Source organism: Diceros bicornis, chromosome 4 (assembly GCF_020826845.1).
Source record: "Diceros bicornis minor isolate mBicDic1 chromosome 4, mDicBic1.mat.cur, whole genome shotgun sequence".
Lineage (NCBI taxonomy): Eukaryota > Metazoa > Chordata > Mammalia > Perissodactyla > Rhinocerotidae > Diceros > Diceros bicornis.
In genome coordinates, this window is record NC_080743.1 from 6,806,267 (window position 1) to 6,823,089 (window position 16,823).

The 16,823-nt window shown below is 45.2% G+C and overlaps 1 protein-coding gene across 3 annotated transcripts in view; it reads right to left on the reverse strand.

The window, feature by feature from the left end:
• The window catches only part of WLS (Wnt ligand secretion mediator), a 91,379-nt gene that overhangs the window by 14,623 nt on the left and 59,933 nt on the right, over window positions 1-16,823 (reverse strand). For all 3 annotated transcript variants that reach the window (XM_058538273.1, XM_058538271.1, XM_058538272.1), the window contains 7 exons: window positions 13,085-13,246; window positions 11,910-12,046; window positions 8,847-9,015; window positions 7,383-7,480; window positions 6,957-7,020; window positions 4,885-5,028; window positions 3,592-3,675 (listed from right to left, as the gene is read on the reverse strand). In XM_058538273.1, coding sequence (XP_058394256.1) covers window positions 3,592-3,675; window positions 4,885-5,028; window positions 6,957-7,020; window positions 7,383-7,480; window positions 8,847-9,015; window positions 11,910-12,046; window positions 13,085-13,246 — 858 coding nt within the window. The remainder of the gene's footprint in view (window positions 1-3,591; window positions 3,676-4,884; window positions 5,029-6,956; window positions 7,021-7,382; window positions 7,481-8,846; window positions 9,016-11,909; window positions 12,047-13,084; window positions 13,247-16,823) is intronic.

Genomic DNA, 16,823 nt, shown 5'->3' on the forward strand with positions numbered 1-16,823 from the left:
CTCTCCTCTCTTAATTAATCATGCCCGAGACATCCTGAGCTCAAGCACATTCCCACCAACATGTCCCACAATAAGCAGTCTCAACAGAGCAGGCCTTGTAAATCCAAAATCTTATTAATGCCAAGGCAGAGAGGTGACAGTCACCCCCTCTTAATTTTAAGAAAGAAAAATCAGGTAGCTCTCCCTGCCTCTCAAAAAAGAAAGAAAATCATCTCCCCTCTGCATAAGTCTTATTTCTAAAAGTCCTGGTTTTTCCTGATTTAACATTTGAACAATTTACTTTTGTGTGAAACCACCCAATTATACCCCTGGAGCCAAGTGAAGGTCAAATCTCTTTACACCCAGTAGTCTTGACAACCAACATTCCACTTAACAACAAGATTTCCAAATCCCAGACACAGGCTCCCTTACTGGAAACATTTCCTCTGTAAGTAACAGAATGAAGTGATTACACACACAAAAAGAGCTGGGGATAGGCTCTCTGGGAGGTTGCTGCATGTGGCTTGACCTGAATGTCAGGCACCTGGGGGTCCCCTTAGTGAAGGTCGGCGACCTTCTCCCCTGCACTGCACTTCTGTTCCCTCCTGCCCGCCACCTCTAAATGGAATGCTTCTCTCCCTTCCAGGGGGAAGGGGCTCAAATACCAGACTGCGATGTACCATCCCTTGGTTGCTAGGACTGAGGCCATGAAAATGGCAGGCATTAAAAGACGGCACCTCGCTATCCAGCTACAAAACCTCAAGGTCACTGCATTCCAGAGCTTCCCGTTGGCCTTTCATTCCTGGCCTCTGAGCTTCAATATCCTGGCGAGATCCCCTCGCATTATATTTCATGGGGCTTAAATGCGAGCTCTCCCAGCAAGCCCGAGACTATAATGGGAGTTTTAATACCTTCCTTTTACCTAAGGCTGGGATCTATTTCAAAAAGTTACCCAATAGGTTTTCTTTCAGGCAAACTCATTGCTGAGACATTCCAAAAGGACATTAAAAACTAAATCCTCTGATGACTATATTAATACAGTACCTGAGACACTGAGAGCTATGCCTGAGAATGTCTTAGATATCTATAAATAAACCTTAAAAAAAAATAACCCAGCAGGAGGAATGTGAGGAGCTAATGGAATCCAAAAGACCTCACTGCTACCCCCTTAGAGCTGAAATCCACTCCAGGCCGCCTGTCGCAGCAGATATAAAAAGCCAGCCACGGGCTGGAGCCATGTTAGAAAACACGGGGGCAGTGGAACATTAATCTTTTTCTCCAAAAAAAAAGCCACAAACTCTGCTCCTTGGAAGACTGTCCTCCTTTGCTTTAAAAAGGTGCACTGATTAAATATGTACAAGGTTAAATTCGGGCAACATGTAGCCACCTTAAAGCTCAGACAAATGTCCCTTCTTGACTTCAGGTAGCATGGACTCTGCATAGACAAGAGAGTAAGTGGGAGAATGGCTTCCGCTTACTCAAGAGGCAGAAGCATGTGTTAGGACACAAAGTGCCCCTTCTTCCTGCCTTCCTGAGGACGCAGCATCTCAATATGGCCTCTGACTCCTCAGCCCACCCTCCCTGAGGCTCTGATCTCCAAGCAGTGTGCCCTGCTCTCTTGGCCTCGCAGAACCGGCTGTACGCAGTGTCACAGCACATTAGCTAGGGACTAGAGGACTGGAATGCATTTGGTCACATGAGGGAATCGGGCAAGGGTTAAGTCAGGCCTCAGACACCCTCGATAGAGCCTCAGCTGGCTGAATAAAAAACTCATTCAGAATTTGAAATATTTTCACTGCATTTGGAGTGGAGAGTGAAGTTTCCAAGGTTTTATAAACAAACAGTCTGAGACAAACACAGCACTGTTGTAGGTCAAAAGCAACGTGGTGGACAGATCTTAAGAAGATATATACGTGCATTGGTTTTATTTTTTCCAACACTAACACTGCCCAGGGGGCATGGCCAACAGTGCTCTGGGGGCTCCAACTTGGTTTGGAGGCAACCTCGGGTGTCCTTGGATAGAACTCAACAGGTCCATGCACTGGAAAGGGAAAAAATTGCGTCTTTATTTTCACCAGTCTCTAACTGAAAGTTACCGTTTCTTTCAAGTATGAATGTTATTAAACAAATCCCCATAATATTGGTACTACCTGTAATTTTGTCACCGAGACATCATGACATTTTCATGTCTATTACAGTTATAGATATATATCTGTAACATCTGTAGTATGTATAATTACAAATATATATCATCTACCTGCCTATCTGTTCATATGATTCACTTTGAAATCCAAAGTATTTTATTTTACTCATGTAAAACGTTCAAAGAAGAGGCCCATAGCCTTCACCAGGTTGCCCAAGGGGTCCATGGCACAAAAAGCTTAGTGGTCCCTCTACTAGCAGGAAACTTGACAGCAAAAGGGGGCAAGTCTTGTCCTAAGGGTCTGTCTGCACTACTAACATTCTCAATGTCAGCCAAACACAGGGATGACAGAACAACCAGCAAAAAAAGTCAGAACGACGGGGTTCTGGTCCCTGACTTATTACACGTCCTTTGGCACAGCCATTCACGCTCACAATGCACCAGATCTCCACAAATCAAGTCATTACTTCCTGTGATCCTTACAGCCACCTTCTGCGGTGGCACTATTATTATGTCTATTTTACAGATAAGAAAATTAAACCTTAGAACTGTTAACTAATGCATCCACAGTCCCACTCAGCTGGTAAAAAGCACAAAAATGGGAAATGTTTCTAAGGCCATTAGATTTCATATTCTACCAAACTGGGCTAATAATTCCTATCCTACTTACCCATAGGATTTTTGTGAAGCTCAAATGAATGATACTTAATACATCAGATTTAAACAGTACTTTACATTTTCTAAAACAAGTTACCAATATTCTAAAACTACTATCATTACCATTATTGAGATTTTGTAGTACAGTTGTCCCTCAGTATCCAGGGGGGATTGGCTCCAGGACCCCCTTGGATACCAAAATCCCGGGACGCTTAAGTCCCTTAGTCAGCCTCTGTATCCACAGGTTCCGCATCCATGGATTCAACCAACCGTGGATGGTAAGCATAGTACACGATCCGTGGTTGGTTGAATCCACAGACGCAGAACCCACGGACACAGAGGGGCTGACTGTATAGAAGAATTTTGAATTTTGGGAATAACCAGCAGAAAGATATAAGGGGCAATATAATTATCACAAAGAATGGCTGATGGATTATGTAAAACGATCTGTGTTAACGCTAGACAGGGATCAAATCAAATTAGTACTTGCTTGTTGGTGTTCTGCTACAGAGCTTGAAAAATTTATTCCTCTTAAGTAAATGAAACACGCGCCCTTCAATCTAGCTGCAGGCTTTTAATTTACTTAGCAACTTTTTCCTCCCAGAGGCTGTGCTGAAAGGGAAAATTCAGTCCACTTCTGGCCAGGTGATAACAAGTCCCAGATTGGAGCAGCCTAAAAATACATGGCTTGATCAGCTGCCCACTGTCATAGCCTCGCTGTTCCTTTCTCAGTAGCTCTACAAAATTTTCCGTGCAGAGTAGAGGCAGCTCTCCAGGGACAGCCTCACTCTGACCTCTCGGGGTCCATTTACCTGACTAACGATGAAGAAGATGACAGTCATGGCAGCACAGGCCAAGGTGATCAGCATGAGGAACTTGAATCTGAAAATCAGCCCCTAGCAGGAAGGAGAGAAAAAGTAGTTTAACACTCCACCAGCACCCACCAATCTTCTTATCAATATAGAAATCCACACGAATCTAATTTTAAAGAAATCTATAAAACCAAATCCCTAAGACTGGTGGTAAAATAATCTCCCACAGGAACGTTTCTCCTGCAGAGGTGAATGTGGCTGAAAAGTTATTAGGCTAAATATTTCCTAGGTTCTTATCTCTCCTGAAACAGTGGGCGCGGAGCCTGCGAGATTAGATTCACAGCACGATTAGAGGCTGCTAATTTCCCTGCTAAGCTGGTTCTGCTTCTCTGCAAGGGTTCAACGTTGGCAAATCCAAGTTTTCTGTGGTTGTAATAAAATTCTGCTCCAGTGAACAAAAAGAAATGTGCACATTAATCAACATGAAGTGGATCTGGTGGAATTTTCTCATGTGTCACTCCAGCTCCAGAGACAGGCAAAGCTGCAGACAGTGCCCGGGCTTCCCAATCGCAGGATGTGAGGGAACCTGTTTCAGGGAGGGACGCCTCTTATTCAGGGGCTCTGACTTGCAGATCTACTGCGTGTAAAATCCCTGGGGTGCTGCAGTTTCTGTCTCTCTTTTCACAGAGGAATTAGGCCCGTCTCTCCAAGGACAGCCATTTACGCATGAGCCCAAGGGATCCTTGGAAAATTAAGAATGTGTTGCCTGCATTAGTGATTTGAGGATGTTGAGTGTTTCTCTTGAATGAGGCACATGATCTATAAACAGAGATCACTGAACTCTATCTGAGCAGCTGCTGGATATTTTAGGGGAAATGTGGCCTCTACTGGAGTCTGGAAAGCAAATTACCTGGGCTGAACCCCAGTCTTAAGGCTGATTCTCAGGAGGGAACCTTGACTAAAGCCACATCCCAGTTGGAGCAGAGTCACATCTCCCAACTAGTCAGTATGCACCTACATTCCATCCCCAAACTGAAGAACCTGCTGAGCAAGTTTACTTCTTACTGGGGACAGAAAGACATTTAGACCACAGAAAACGCCAAGACTGAGACAGGCCAGCTAGATGTTTCTCAGAATAGTCTTGAGCCTCTTATTTTGCCCAGAGAGCCCACATTACATGAGACTCTCTCAATATGTATTTGGAATAAAGGCTTCCACTCTCCAGGTGTTGGTCTGTATGTGTGTTTACATAAGCAATCAGGAGTTCCTGAATGAGCTGGGAGATTTGCTTACCTCATAGTGCAGCCGCCGGACTTTGCTCATGGCTGGCAGGCTGGACTGCTTCCCACTGATGTTCCGAAACACCTGGAACACCATGAAGCACAGAAAGAGGAAGTAGAGGCAGAGGCAGATCCCAGCCACAATGATGAAGGCCATCTGATGGTACCCAGTAAAGGAAATGGCAGCGCATCTCCTCAGTTCTGTCGGCAATACTCTTTGTCTCCAAGTATTTGGGCAATTTTCAGGGGGATAAAATATTAAAACCGGTCATTCTAATCCCAGTGCTAGAGAGGTTTTCTGACACAAAAGTACCACGGAGAGGAATATGCCAAATTGCTTTCTAAGCCAAGTAAGAAGAGGAACAGAGCCTTGTGTGTTAGAAATGCAGACTCTAGGGCCCCTAGACCTACCGAATCAGAATCGTCCTTTTAACCAAGTCCTCAGGAGATTCATATGCACAATAAATTTGAAAAGCATTAAAATATTGGATATTGGTTGCAAAATACTCATCAAGTAGAAAGCTGCATTAAAATCACCAGAAGGGTTAAAATACAGGTGCCGAGGTCCCACTGCAGATATACGGACTCACATTCTCCAAGGGCTAGGAAACCCAGTATAACCACGTTTGGGACCCACTGGGCTAGTTCCTGGACTTCTATGAGAAGGAGACGGAGACACCCCGGAATCGGGAGGGACAGAGGGGGGTGGGTGCAGCAGCAGCTGCAAGGAACGCTGAGTTTCTGGGGATCGAAGGTCCTGAAGCAAAACCAGGGAGGGAGTTCTGTTTGCAATCTTCTGTAGCCACAAGAAAAGTTTTGTCAAATGGAACAGGGAGCAGAAGGACAGGTGGCCAGCGTGGGAGTGGTGGTGGTGGCCAACATACTTTGAGACCCACCAGGGGCCTCGGAGACCTATCTTGAAAGCTCAGTGTGAGAACAACGCATGGGGTAGAAGGAGCCGGCCTGGGAGGCAGGCGACCCGACTCCATTCCTTTCTGCTACAACTCTGCCCCAAGTTGCATATTTTACAAGATTTTAACAAGTGTGAATTCAGCACATATATTTCATAAAATAATGTATTTAATGCAGTTTCTCCTCCTTTCCTAAAACCAACAGTACTCTGGAATGAAGGGAGTATAGTTATTTGCTGCAGGACTTGAAACCGGGTGTGCCTCCCTGGACCTCCATCGTATCTGCAGAACGAAAGGGCTGCGGTAGACTTAACGTTATAAATATTCCCCATGTTGGGCAGCTAACATTTTTCGGTGAGAGATGGGGAGAGGGGAGCCCAACTCCTCACCTCTAAGGTAATGATACTACTGATTTTGTGTGCTCACAAAGTTCTTGGGACACTAAGAAGACACATCACGGCCAGACAAAGATACCATCCATCAAGCACAGGACAAGACATTACCCATCAAGAAAGAATACAACTCAAGCCTTTCTCTCCATTCCAGAGGAGAGGCTTTTTCTCCCAAAGCACATAACGTATTCAGGAAGATAAAACATTTAAATCCAGCATCCTAAAGGGATAAGCTAAGACTGTCACTTCTGCTTCACGAAGATGACTCAGACAGAGTTTATGCCAACCAACCAGAGGCCTCAGCGACTCCTCTGGAACTAATCACCTTATCCTTATCTCCACTTGGTCTCAGAAATGAATAGCAGCAGCATGGTACGCCAGCACACCAAGGTCACTGTAAGAAGTCTCGCTTCAGAAACAGGCTCTCCCCCAGGGGCCAGGAGATGAATCTCCGTGGCTCCAGAGAAAAGCGAGTCATGCGTCAGTTTGCGGTAAACAAGTGTAGAACAGATAATTCAGAAAGGCTGCGGAAAGACCTGCAACTCTGATCCCTCTGCCATGGGGACGCGCTGCAGCCTCCTCGCTTTGCCTGCTCTCACCCGGTCTTGAAAGCAAGGATTAATTCTCTCATTATTTGCCTTAGTTCTGCTGTTATCATTGGTCTAAGGATCAAAGCTCTGGCTGAGCACATATGGAGAACATGAGCACGACTTAGAAAATGATCTTGGGGACAGGGTGGCTATGGGAAGAAATAAAACCCTGAGCCCATCACGGAAGGATACAGCCAGCTCTGTTCCAACATCTGTAGTCCAGATACTGTAGAAGGGATTCGTGAGTTGTACGCCTCTGCAAAGAGAAACAAGATGGAAAGGCAAGACACAATACATAGGCAAAGGGGAACTTTCCTTTTTACATGTTCTTAGCATTTTAACTGGAGGAGTGGGGGCTCTATCTAGACTAAGAAAAGTCACAAAGGACTTCAAGAGATATGGAGTTTGAAGAATACGATCAGCCCTAATATTTTGCATCTATAATGAGCTTAGTCTTTGATTTAATTCCAGTCCTTATCTGAGGATGTCACCATGTCCAATGCTTTCAGCCCACGGGCTCCCGACCACCCTTCTCCTTTTTGAATCCTCCTCCTAAAGAGCTGGGAGTAGATATGGTGACGCATATTTCCGCCCAGAGTCCCACCGGCACCTGCTCACCTCTCACACATGTCAAATATGAAGAGGCAGAAAGAGCCAACAGCAATTGGTCCGACTTGCTTCCAATACCCTGCTATGTGATTCCGTTCATGCTGATCCTGAGGAAAATCAAATTGAGAAATGAGATAAACACAGGGAGAGCAAAGCCATTCTATAGGCGAGTCAGCCATTCAGACACTCCTTGCTGACCACCTGTTGTGTATCAAGCATCGTGCTCAACTCCAGGCTCCAAGAATGAGGAAGACCCAAATCTGTTCCTAAGGAGCTCACTTTTGTGGGCCCATCTCTAAGGGCTCTCACAGTAATAAGGACAGGATGCTGTGGGAACACCAGGAAAGGCCTTGTACCCTAGGCCATGCAAGTTTCGTGGTCCACAAAATACCTCATTCAGAATTAAATCCCTATGAGACTTATCACTTCTGTTTGTTAAGGTGGGGTGGTCCCCACAGGACAAAATGAGGACTCTAAGGCATTAAAATATGTACAGTGTAAGAGGTCTCTTATGGTTAGGAAAACAGATGTATGTTCCCCTTATCTGCATTAAAAACAAAATGGTACCTCTTGATACATATACAAAGACACTAAGAGACAGAAAATGAAGGAATGTAAAGTAAGAAAATGGGGAAAGTAAAAGACGGATCTTAGCTTCCAGGCTGGGACCCAGACAAGACAGTACACACCAGCTCACACTGAGCAATCACTGGGCTAGCTGTCCTGCTGCTGTAGCTGAGTCCCCTCCACTCCCAGTCCCTGCAGCAGAGGGCTCATTCTCAGTGCGTCACTGCTGGAGGACCCCTCATGCCCACCCCATGACAAGCAAAGGCTGCTTTCTCCTCTCACTCTCTCCTGGAAGGGCTGCAAGGCTTCAGAAGCAATGATCAAATCATAATGGAATTTAAAAACAGTCTACTCAACCACCAAGCACATGTGCCTGACATGAGGCCCAAGCTCCAGCTGGCATATCATCTTAGCCACAGCACAACGAGGGCACCACTCTTATTTTCATCCATGGTACCTCAGTCCCTCTGGAAATATGATTTGGTGTCTGTGCAAACTGAGACCAGGGAGGTCAGTGTTTCAGGGGAATAGGAGTTACTAGGCCACCTGGACAGATCGTTAGCTGGAAAGAGCCGGGCACACATTCCCTGGTGGTTACCTTGGTCCTGGGGACAAGCAGAGCTGAAGCCGAAGGGCAAGAAATAATGATAATCATTAACACTGGTGTGTTTACTTTCTGCTAAGCATGTTACTCACATTTAAATCTCACAAAAACCCTATACATTAGTCTTTAAATCCCATTTTATAGGCGGAGAAGCTGAGATTCAGAGCAACAAGTCACTTGCCCAAGGCCACTCAGCTGGTTAGTAAGTGACGAAGCAGGAATTTGAACCAAGGGTCTGAGTCCAGAGCTCACTCCTAGTTTATTCTGCCTCGCCCAGCATCCCTTCCCCAGGGGGCTTTTACCATCATGTGCTCGCCACAGAAGATGATCCAGAAGGAGAGAAGCATTGCATAGAAGATGCCCTGTCGGATATCACCAAACAGCAGCATCCAGGTCCAGTCAAACCCAATGGAAAACCATTCCACTGGGATGTTGATAAAAGTCATGGAAATCCCAAGGGCAAAGATGACTCTGATGGTGAGAAAATATCAGGAAAACCACATTATTCAACTGGAAGGCAGATTTTCAAAAACCAGAACCCAGTTTTGGGAACCGAGATGTTACAAACTGGGACTGGAGCAGTATGGTCAGTTTCTTAGCTCTCATCATGGGTTTCCACACAGAGACACAAAATGTCTTACTTTGTTGGCACCACTGCAGAAAGAAGGAATTAACCTTTCTATATAATTAGACCTAACCCCCTCAGTGCTCTGAACTTTAAACCACCTCAGATTAAGAGCTTCCCACAATGTTTTCACCCTCCCTTGCCTTCTTAAACAGACCTCACTGAATATAATTATCCCCTCTCACCTCTTCAGGTTATCATTAACCTGATCATTAAGGACACTCATTATTATTATGATATCCTCAGCAACTACGAATTACATAAGCACATTTATTTCAATAATAAATGACTCCGAACAGTATGAAATATAAATTCTTTTAGTCTTGTTTTTAATTTCCTTTTCCCTATCACACTATTAATTGCCACTTCTCTATCAAAATACCATTCATTTTATCACTGATTTATTCATACTTTCACTCACACACATGAAATATACATGTTTATTAAGCACGGATCACATCCCAGGCGTTTCGTTAGGGCCGCAGACACCTAAATGGACAGGCCCAGTTCTGTCACTCGTGGATACATGGTCAGCGGCTGGGCCAGATCAAGTGTCATGAGCAATGGGACAGGAGTGCACACAGGTTGCTACGGGACTGCTAACTTTGACACACAGAAACTGAGCTGAGCTGAGTCAAGGTTAGGGAGATGGAAGGGCACTCCAGGCAAAGGGAAGAGCCTAGATGGAGGCACAGAAGCCCAGAACAGCCTGAAGCATTTGGGGATCTGCATGGAGCACGCATGAGGAAACGAAAGGACATGATATCAGAGAAGTAAGAAAGGCCGAGCTCGGGAAGAGACCTGCATACCTCAAGAAGCTGAAATTTACCTTGAAGCGACTAAGGATCCCACAAGAAGGTTAAACAATGGAGTGACACGATTCATTCCTTCCTTCACTCCACAAATTTCCATTTACTGAGCTCCTACTATGTGCCAGTCACTAATCTAGATGCTGGGGCTCTAGCAGTAAACAGAGCAGCAAGGATCCTGCTCTAGCGATGCTTGCATTCAGACGGGGTGAGGAGAGATAATAAATAAATTTATTTATTATGAAGAAAAAGAAAGCACGGTAAGAGAATGGAGAGCAATGGGGTGCTATTTTATATAAGGTGGACAGGAAAAAGCCTCTAAGATGAGACATTACAGCAGGGCCTGAAGGAAAAAAGAACTTGAGCACAGAGACACCTGGGAAAGAGTATTTCAGACAAAGAGAACAGCAAGTGCAAAGGCCCTGAGATGAGAGCATGCCAGGCATGTCTGAACACCATCAAGGGGGATGGCGGGTGGTGGAGAGGACAGGAGATGAAATCAGAGGTGGCCGGGGTCCAGATCATCGAGGGTTTTATATGCCAGGGCAAAGGAAATGAAAAGCCAAGAGAGCCGTGAGCAGAGGAGTGACATGACCTGACTTACACTTAACAGGGACCACTCTGGCTGCTGTGTGAATAGACCATAGGAAGGAAAACGGTGGATGCAAGGTGGACGCATGGAGAGCCGTTGAGAGGCTATTTCCAATAATCCAGGTGAGAAATGAGAAATGATGGTGAGTTAGATTTGGGGGTAGCAATGGAAATGGTGAGATTTCCTGGTGGGATGGATGAGGGTGTGAAAAAAAGAGAAGTAAACGATGATGCCTACACGTGTAGTCTGAGCAGTTGAACGGACAGAGCCGCCGTTTCCTAAGATGGGAACGCCCGGGAGAGGAGTGAGTTTGACGTGGGAGGGAACCTAGCATTGCTCTTTGTACGGGCTACATTTCTGTGCAAGTGAAGATGTTAAGTAAACAGCTGGAATATGTGGGTCTAGAGTTGGGAAAGGCTGAAGTTGAGGACATAAATTAAGAGTCTTCAGAGTGTAGATGATTTTTAAGACCACGAGAGTAGATGAGATCAGCTGGTGAGTAAGTGCAGCCAGTGAAGAGAAGAGGTCCAGAGATTGAGCCTGGCTCCCAAGTGTAAGAGGTTGGAAAGATGGTTGAAACAGCAATGGAGACTGAGTGACGGTCAGTGAAGGAGGAGGATAACCATGAGAAAGGGGGAGGAGGCTCCGTGAAGAAAAACGGAGTGATCCAAGACGCGAAACGCTGGTGACGAGTCAAGAGAAGTGAGGACTGAGAAACGACCACTGGGTCTGGAGTGTGGAAGCCACTGGTGACCCGGTCGAGAGCAGTCACAAGGGGAGTGAAACGGGCTCAAGAAAGAACAGGAGGAGAGACTATATGGACAAGTTTTCTGAGGAGTTTTGTTGTGAAGCAGAGCAGAAAAATAGTGTGGTAGCTTCAGGGGGAAGTGGGAAAAGGAAGAGTTTTGTTTAAGAATGGGAGATAGTATGGCGTGTTTATGTATTAATGGGAGTAATCCAGTAAAAAGAGAAAAGGCAATAACAGGGGAGAGAAAGGGGATATATCTACAGGAGCACTGTCCTTCTGGAGGTGAGAGGGGTTGGGCTCAGTTAGGAGCAAGGTGGCTTGTCCAGAGAAGTATCTGATTCAGACCATGGGAATGAAGAGCAAAGACAGAGGAGAGAGCCAGACATGAGAGCGAGGCAGAACCCCCAGGATTTAGTGATAATTTGATGTGAAAGCTGAAGGAGAAAAAAGAGTCCAGGATGATTCCTGGTTAAATCCCCAGCCCAAGGAGCACACTGACCACTCGAACTAGACCCCAGCAAAACCAGGACCACAGCAGGTAGATCACGCAATGCCGGTGTTCCTTAAGAGTGCTCTGAGATCAGCTCTTACTTTTCCAGAAGGACTGGGGGTCGGGACATCATGGTGATCCTCCTCCAATACCACACCATAATGATGAAGATGCTGGGCGTGAGGAAGGTCTTCATGGCAAACCACACCTTGGTGAAGCCTCCATTTTGGTGGATTCCCTAGACAGAGACCAATCATAATTTTGAGGGTGAATATATCTTAAGTGTTATTTTCTACCAGCCAATGCATTTTGGAGAGAGGTGAGGGGGACCTTATCTGCTGAACTTTCAAGATCAAGAGCTTTCACGTTCACAGCATGTGCTGTGCTCACACTCCCCCCAGCCCCTCCTCAGGCAGTGCAGAAAAATAAATCAAAAGGCATAAAATGGACCCACTCCATACTAAGGGAATGATTGAGAACACGATCAACGATCTTTCTGTAAGGTTTTCATTGAAAAATGGCAGACATCTTAGATTCCCAAAAGGTTGAGATTGGTAAAATGTGTTAAGCTAAATCTATGCAGTGGAATCTAACCAGTATTACAAAGTATATATACATTATATTCAAAATATACCATTAAATGAAAAAAGCAGGGAACAGAAGCGTCAATTAAGATCCCGTTTTTCGTAAGTAAAGGATTATACATGTAAATATGTATAGAAAAAAATCTAGAATCAAAACCTCAACAGTGGTTATTTCTCTAGGATATGACAGGTAATTTTTATGTTCTTCTGTGTGTTTACTTGTGCTTCCTAATTTTCTACAATAAATATATATTTCTTGTGTGATTTTTTTTGGGGGATTAAAGAAAATGGTCTCCTTACTCCATGTCCTCATTTTTCCCCTTTTAAACAAATAAAATGGAAAGAAACTGAAACACCACTGCTCCCTTTGACATTTGTGCTTGCAAAGTGAAACATGTAAAAAAAAATTATTCTTTTCTTGGTGTTATTCATTATGCAATCATGGTCATTACAATCAAATCTTAAATGGGCACAGTAATTACACCATTTTCCATTTCTGTAATCTCTCACACAAATTTATGATGTCAGTCGTCATGAGTATGTTATTATTCCTATTTCTCAGATGAGACAATTGAGGCACAGAGACACCCAGAGTGAGATGGAGTTCCCTTCCAATGCATGTGCTCAAGGACCAGGGTTCTTAGCAAGTGCTCTAAAGTCACAGGGTTCCTGGATCAATTAGATTCACTCACCACCAGCCGAATATCCTTTATCTCCCCAATCCCAACGTTGATTTTCTTCTTCTCATTCACAGGCAGCCGGATGTTTAGAAGGTAGTACTTATGAGCCACAGACCCAATTTCCATGAAAGGAAGGACATCACACTCATAGTAACGGCCCTCATGCTCTGGGGTCTGGAAGAAGAGAAGATGTTTGAGGTAGGGGCACTGTTTCCAATAGACTCTGTCTGAATTGTCTCACCTTTGCTTCATATCACCAATTCTAAAAAGCAAATGCTTAAAAGTGTACTTTAGAGGCACAGACAACAGGCCACACTGGAGCTGCGGTGCCCACCAGCTGCTGCCAGCCCCTTCCCCACGCAAACCAGCCACATTTCAGGTAGAACCAGAAATCTTTGGTAAAACGTGGAAATGTCTTCTCTTAATACCTTTCTCAGCTTTTCAATCCTCGTTTGAGCTTCGCCTCAAACTAATCTGGTCTCCCAGGGCAATAAGAGCTTTTTATTTGCAGCATATCATTGGAGACCTCTAGGGCTCAGTGGAACAGTCAACTTCTGAAATGTTCAGGAGGAAGCCCTTGCTAATATTCATCACACTCTTGGATGATGGCTAATTCTTTTCATGGTTTTGGCCTGCAGGAGAAACTACAAGAAGCTGAAAATATCTTCTTTTTATTGATCTAGTAGAAAAAGAAGCAACTCAAGGAGTCCTTGGAATTTGGGGCAGACAGAAAGGGATGAAAGGTAACGATGGGATTAGTTTGTTAGAGACACCCACTCAGAATTTTCTGCCTACAAAGCTTCCTAACTGACCAAGAAGCAAGATGGCAGAAGGGAGCAGAAATTTATTTTTATTTATTTTTTTTGGTGAGGAAGATTGGCCCTGAGCTAACATCTGTGCCAATCCTCCTCTGTTTTATATGTGGGATGCCTGCCACAGCATGGCTTGATAAGCAGGCGTGCGTCCACGCCTGGGATCCGAACCTGTGAACCCCGGGCTGCTGAAGTGGAGCGTGTGAACTTAACCACTATGACACTGGGCCAGCCCCCAGAAATTTTAATTAAATGAAAATTTAGCACAGTTTCTAGAAAAGTCTCTTAGACTTCCTGTCCAGTGACTGAAGAGGTACCGCTCAGAGCATGGTGGTAGGAGACTGGAGAGTAGGGGCACAGGTTGCTTTTGAACACTAAATTCTGCTCTTCCTCACCAGGACTCCTGGCGATGAGTCCCTGTTGAGGGAAGGGGAAGGGGGTAAATATGGGCACGTACAGCCATGAGCTTTAGCAGCTAGGGACTCTTCTCTGATAAAAGAGATGAGTGTCTGCTACCAGTGTTGGGTTTATATGCCAGCTTCAATGTTTGCTTGGTATACACCTCCTGATCAAGTGATAGGGGAGATCTAATTTGCTGTTCCTAAGCCTGAATTCTCAGGACCTCCACACTTTTTTTGTATATTTTCAGAGTAAAAAGTCTGGTGGAGAAATCAGAAGGAAGATAACAAGGAGTCTACAGTCTAACTAGTGTATGAAGGGTCTCTGCCCCTTCTGTGATCTTAGAGAGTTCTTTACTGGTCAGTCAGAGGTCAGAGTACAGTAAACAGAGAGTCTTTGTATAGAGACAAAAGACATCCATGACAAAAGCAGAGGGAGAGCAGGCATGTATCTGGCTTATGCGCTTCCACTCTTCCCTTCGCCAGCCACGGCAGACATTACTAATCAATCATGACAGTTTTTCATCCTCTAAGGTTTGAGGGGCTCTTTTCAGAACTACCAGTAGATTAGACTTGGCTTGTGAGATTTAAAAAATTCTTCTGTGGAAAGAATCCTGCTTCTTTTCCAAACCTCAGCTGCAGGCTGGATGATTCTTCCTGTCCAGATTGTCTCTCTCTCCCCTCTGCTCCTTCCTCTCTTATCCTTACAGTCAGGGCTAGTCTTAGGCTCTGCAGAAACTCCTGAAAATACGTGATGGGACCTAGTTCAGCCGCAGATTAAGCTGCCCTGCGGAAGCTGATTACCCTCTGTGGTAACAGCAAGAGGAGGGTTTTCTGATGTGTTTCCAGTCAGGGTCTTGTTTTATTTCTAGAAATTGAGAGTCTGAGGGGGAAGAGAACAAAACCTATTTAGTCTAATGCCACTGACTTGATTATGCGTCTTGCCCAAGGTCCCAAAAATAATAGCAGCATGGGGTTGAGGACATGGCCTTCAAGTCCAGCCTCCAGCTCTGACGGGGAGGAGGGCGCTCGAGCACAGCAGGAAGCAAACACTGAGGTTGCCTCAGACCTGCCCGAAGGCAGGCGCTGTGCCGTGACAAGGAGGGAACTGAACGACCAGCCAGGGGACAGATTCTAGTCCCGACTTTGCCCCTTGTGGGCACCTCAGGAAGGTCACCCACCTCATCTGGCCTCACTTTCCTCCTAAATAAAACAAGAGGGCTAAATAAGATGGTCTCCGCAGTTCCTTCTAATTCCCCATCATGGGTCTCTGGGTGTCTTCCACTTCCCTGCCCCTACAGAGAGGGGAACACCACCACCCCATGGGATGAATCTGTCCAAGTTCAACAAATTAGACACACTGGATTCAGGGATCCTGACTGGCCCACGAGTCTCAGAGACAAACTCACTGTATCCTGTCGGGCCTTTTCCTCACGCATCGAGGTTCTGCCTCTGCCAGTATTTAGGGCATTTAGGAAGAAAGACACTCACCCCTCTCCCTTGCCTCTCCCCCATCCCTCTCAGCCTCCCCCACTCCAGCATGAGACTGGCTAATTAGGACAAATTACAGCAGGTGGCAGCTTGTCTTTTTTTTTTTTTTAACTTCACAATCCCCCAGGGACTAAAAAGCTTTAAAGCAATTTCTCATTTAATCTTCAGACTCAAGATGCAATCTCACTGCAATCAAAAAGCAGAGATTTGATGATTCATTTCCTTCACACTTTTCAAGGTTTAATATCTTTCTTGAAAGGAATCAACACATCCTAAAGATAATTAAGCCGCCATCATTAAGAAGCAGTTGCAGTCTCCTTAATGACCTCCCCCTCACTCTGCTTCTCGGTGCCCTCCGAGTGTATAAGTAAGGTGAGAAATGACTTTTCCCTTTTCTGAGGATGAAATTCCATATCCCAAAGCTTTATATACTTTAGCTTAGCTATCCAACCAGTCTCACCTCCGAAAGATGCAATCAACCTGCAACGACAGCTAGAAAGGTTTTAATTAATTTCCTCCATTGCACACAAAGATCTGAAAAAGTTAGCTATTTCTCTCTCCTGCTACCTCCAGTTTCTCTCTACCATTCATTTTCACCCACAGATTGCCCCTAAGGGCCTACCCAAAACAATTCCAGATGGCTTTCTTTTGTGGGGGGGCTATATTTGACTCTCAGTAGAGGGTCTATGGCAGTGACTCTCAAACTTTATCAAGCTTAAGGGAAGGAATTGAAATCCTATTAAAACACAGATTCCTGGTCCTACCCTCTGAGAGTCTGATTCAGTAGGTTTTGGGTGTTACCTAAGAATGTGTACTTCCTACAAGCTCCCAGGTGACGCTGATGCTGCTGGTCCTCAGACCACACTCTCTGCAGCTCCTGTTTAGGGAACCTGGGGAAGAGAGACTTAAACTCCAGGTGCCCCAATAGTTGCTGATGTGTAGGGTGTGTGGTTCGCCCCTGAGATCCTGGTGGCCCGTCTGGTTAACATCGCCTTTCATTCTCAGACACATCCCAGACTAGATGTTCAAGGATAAGGTCACCCTGCTTAC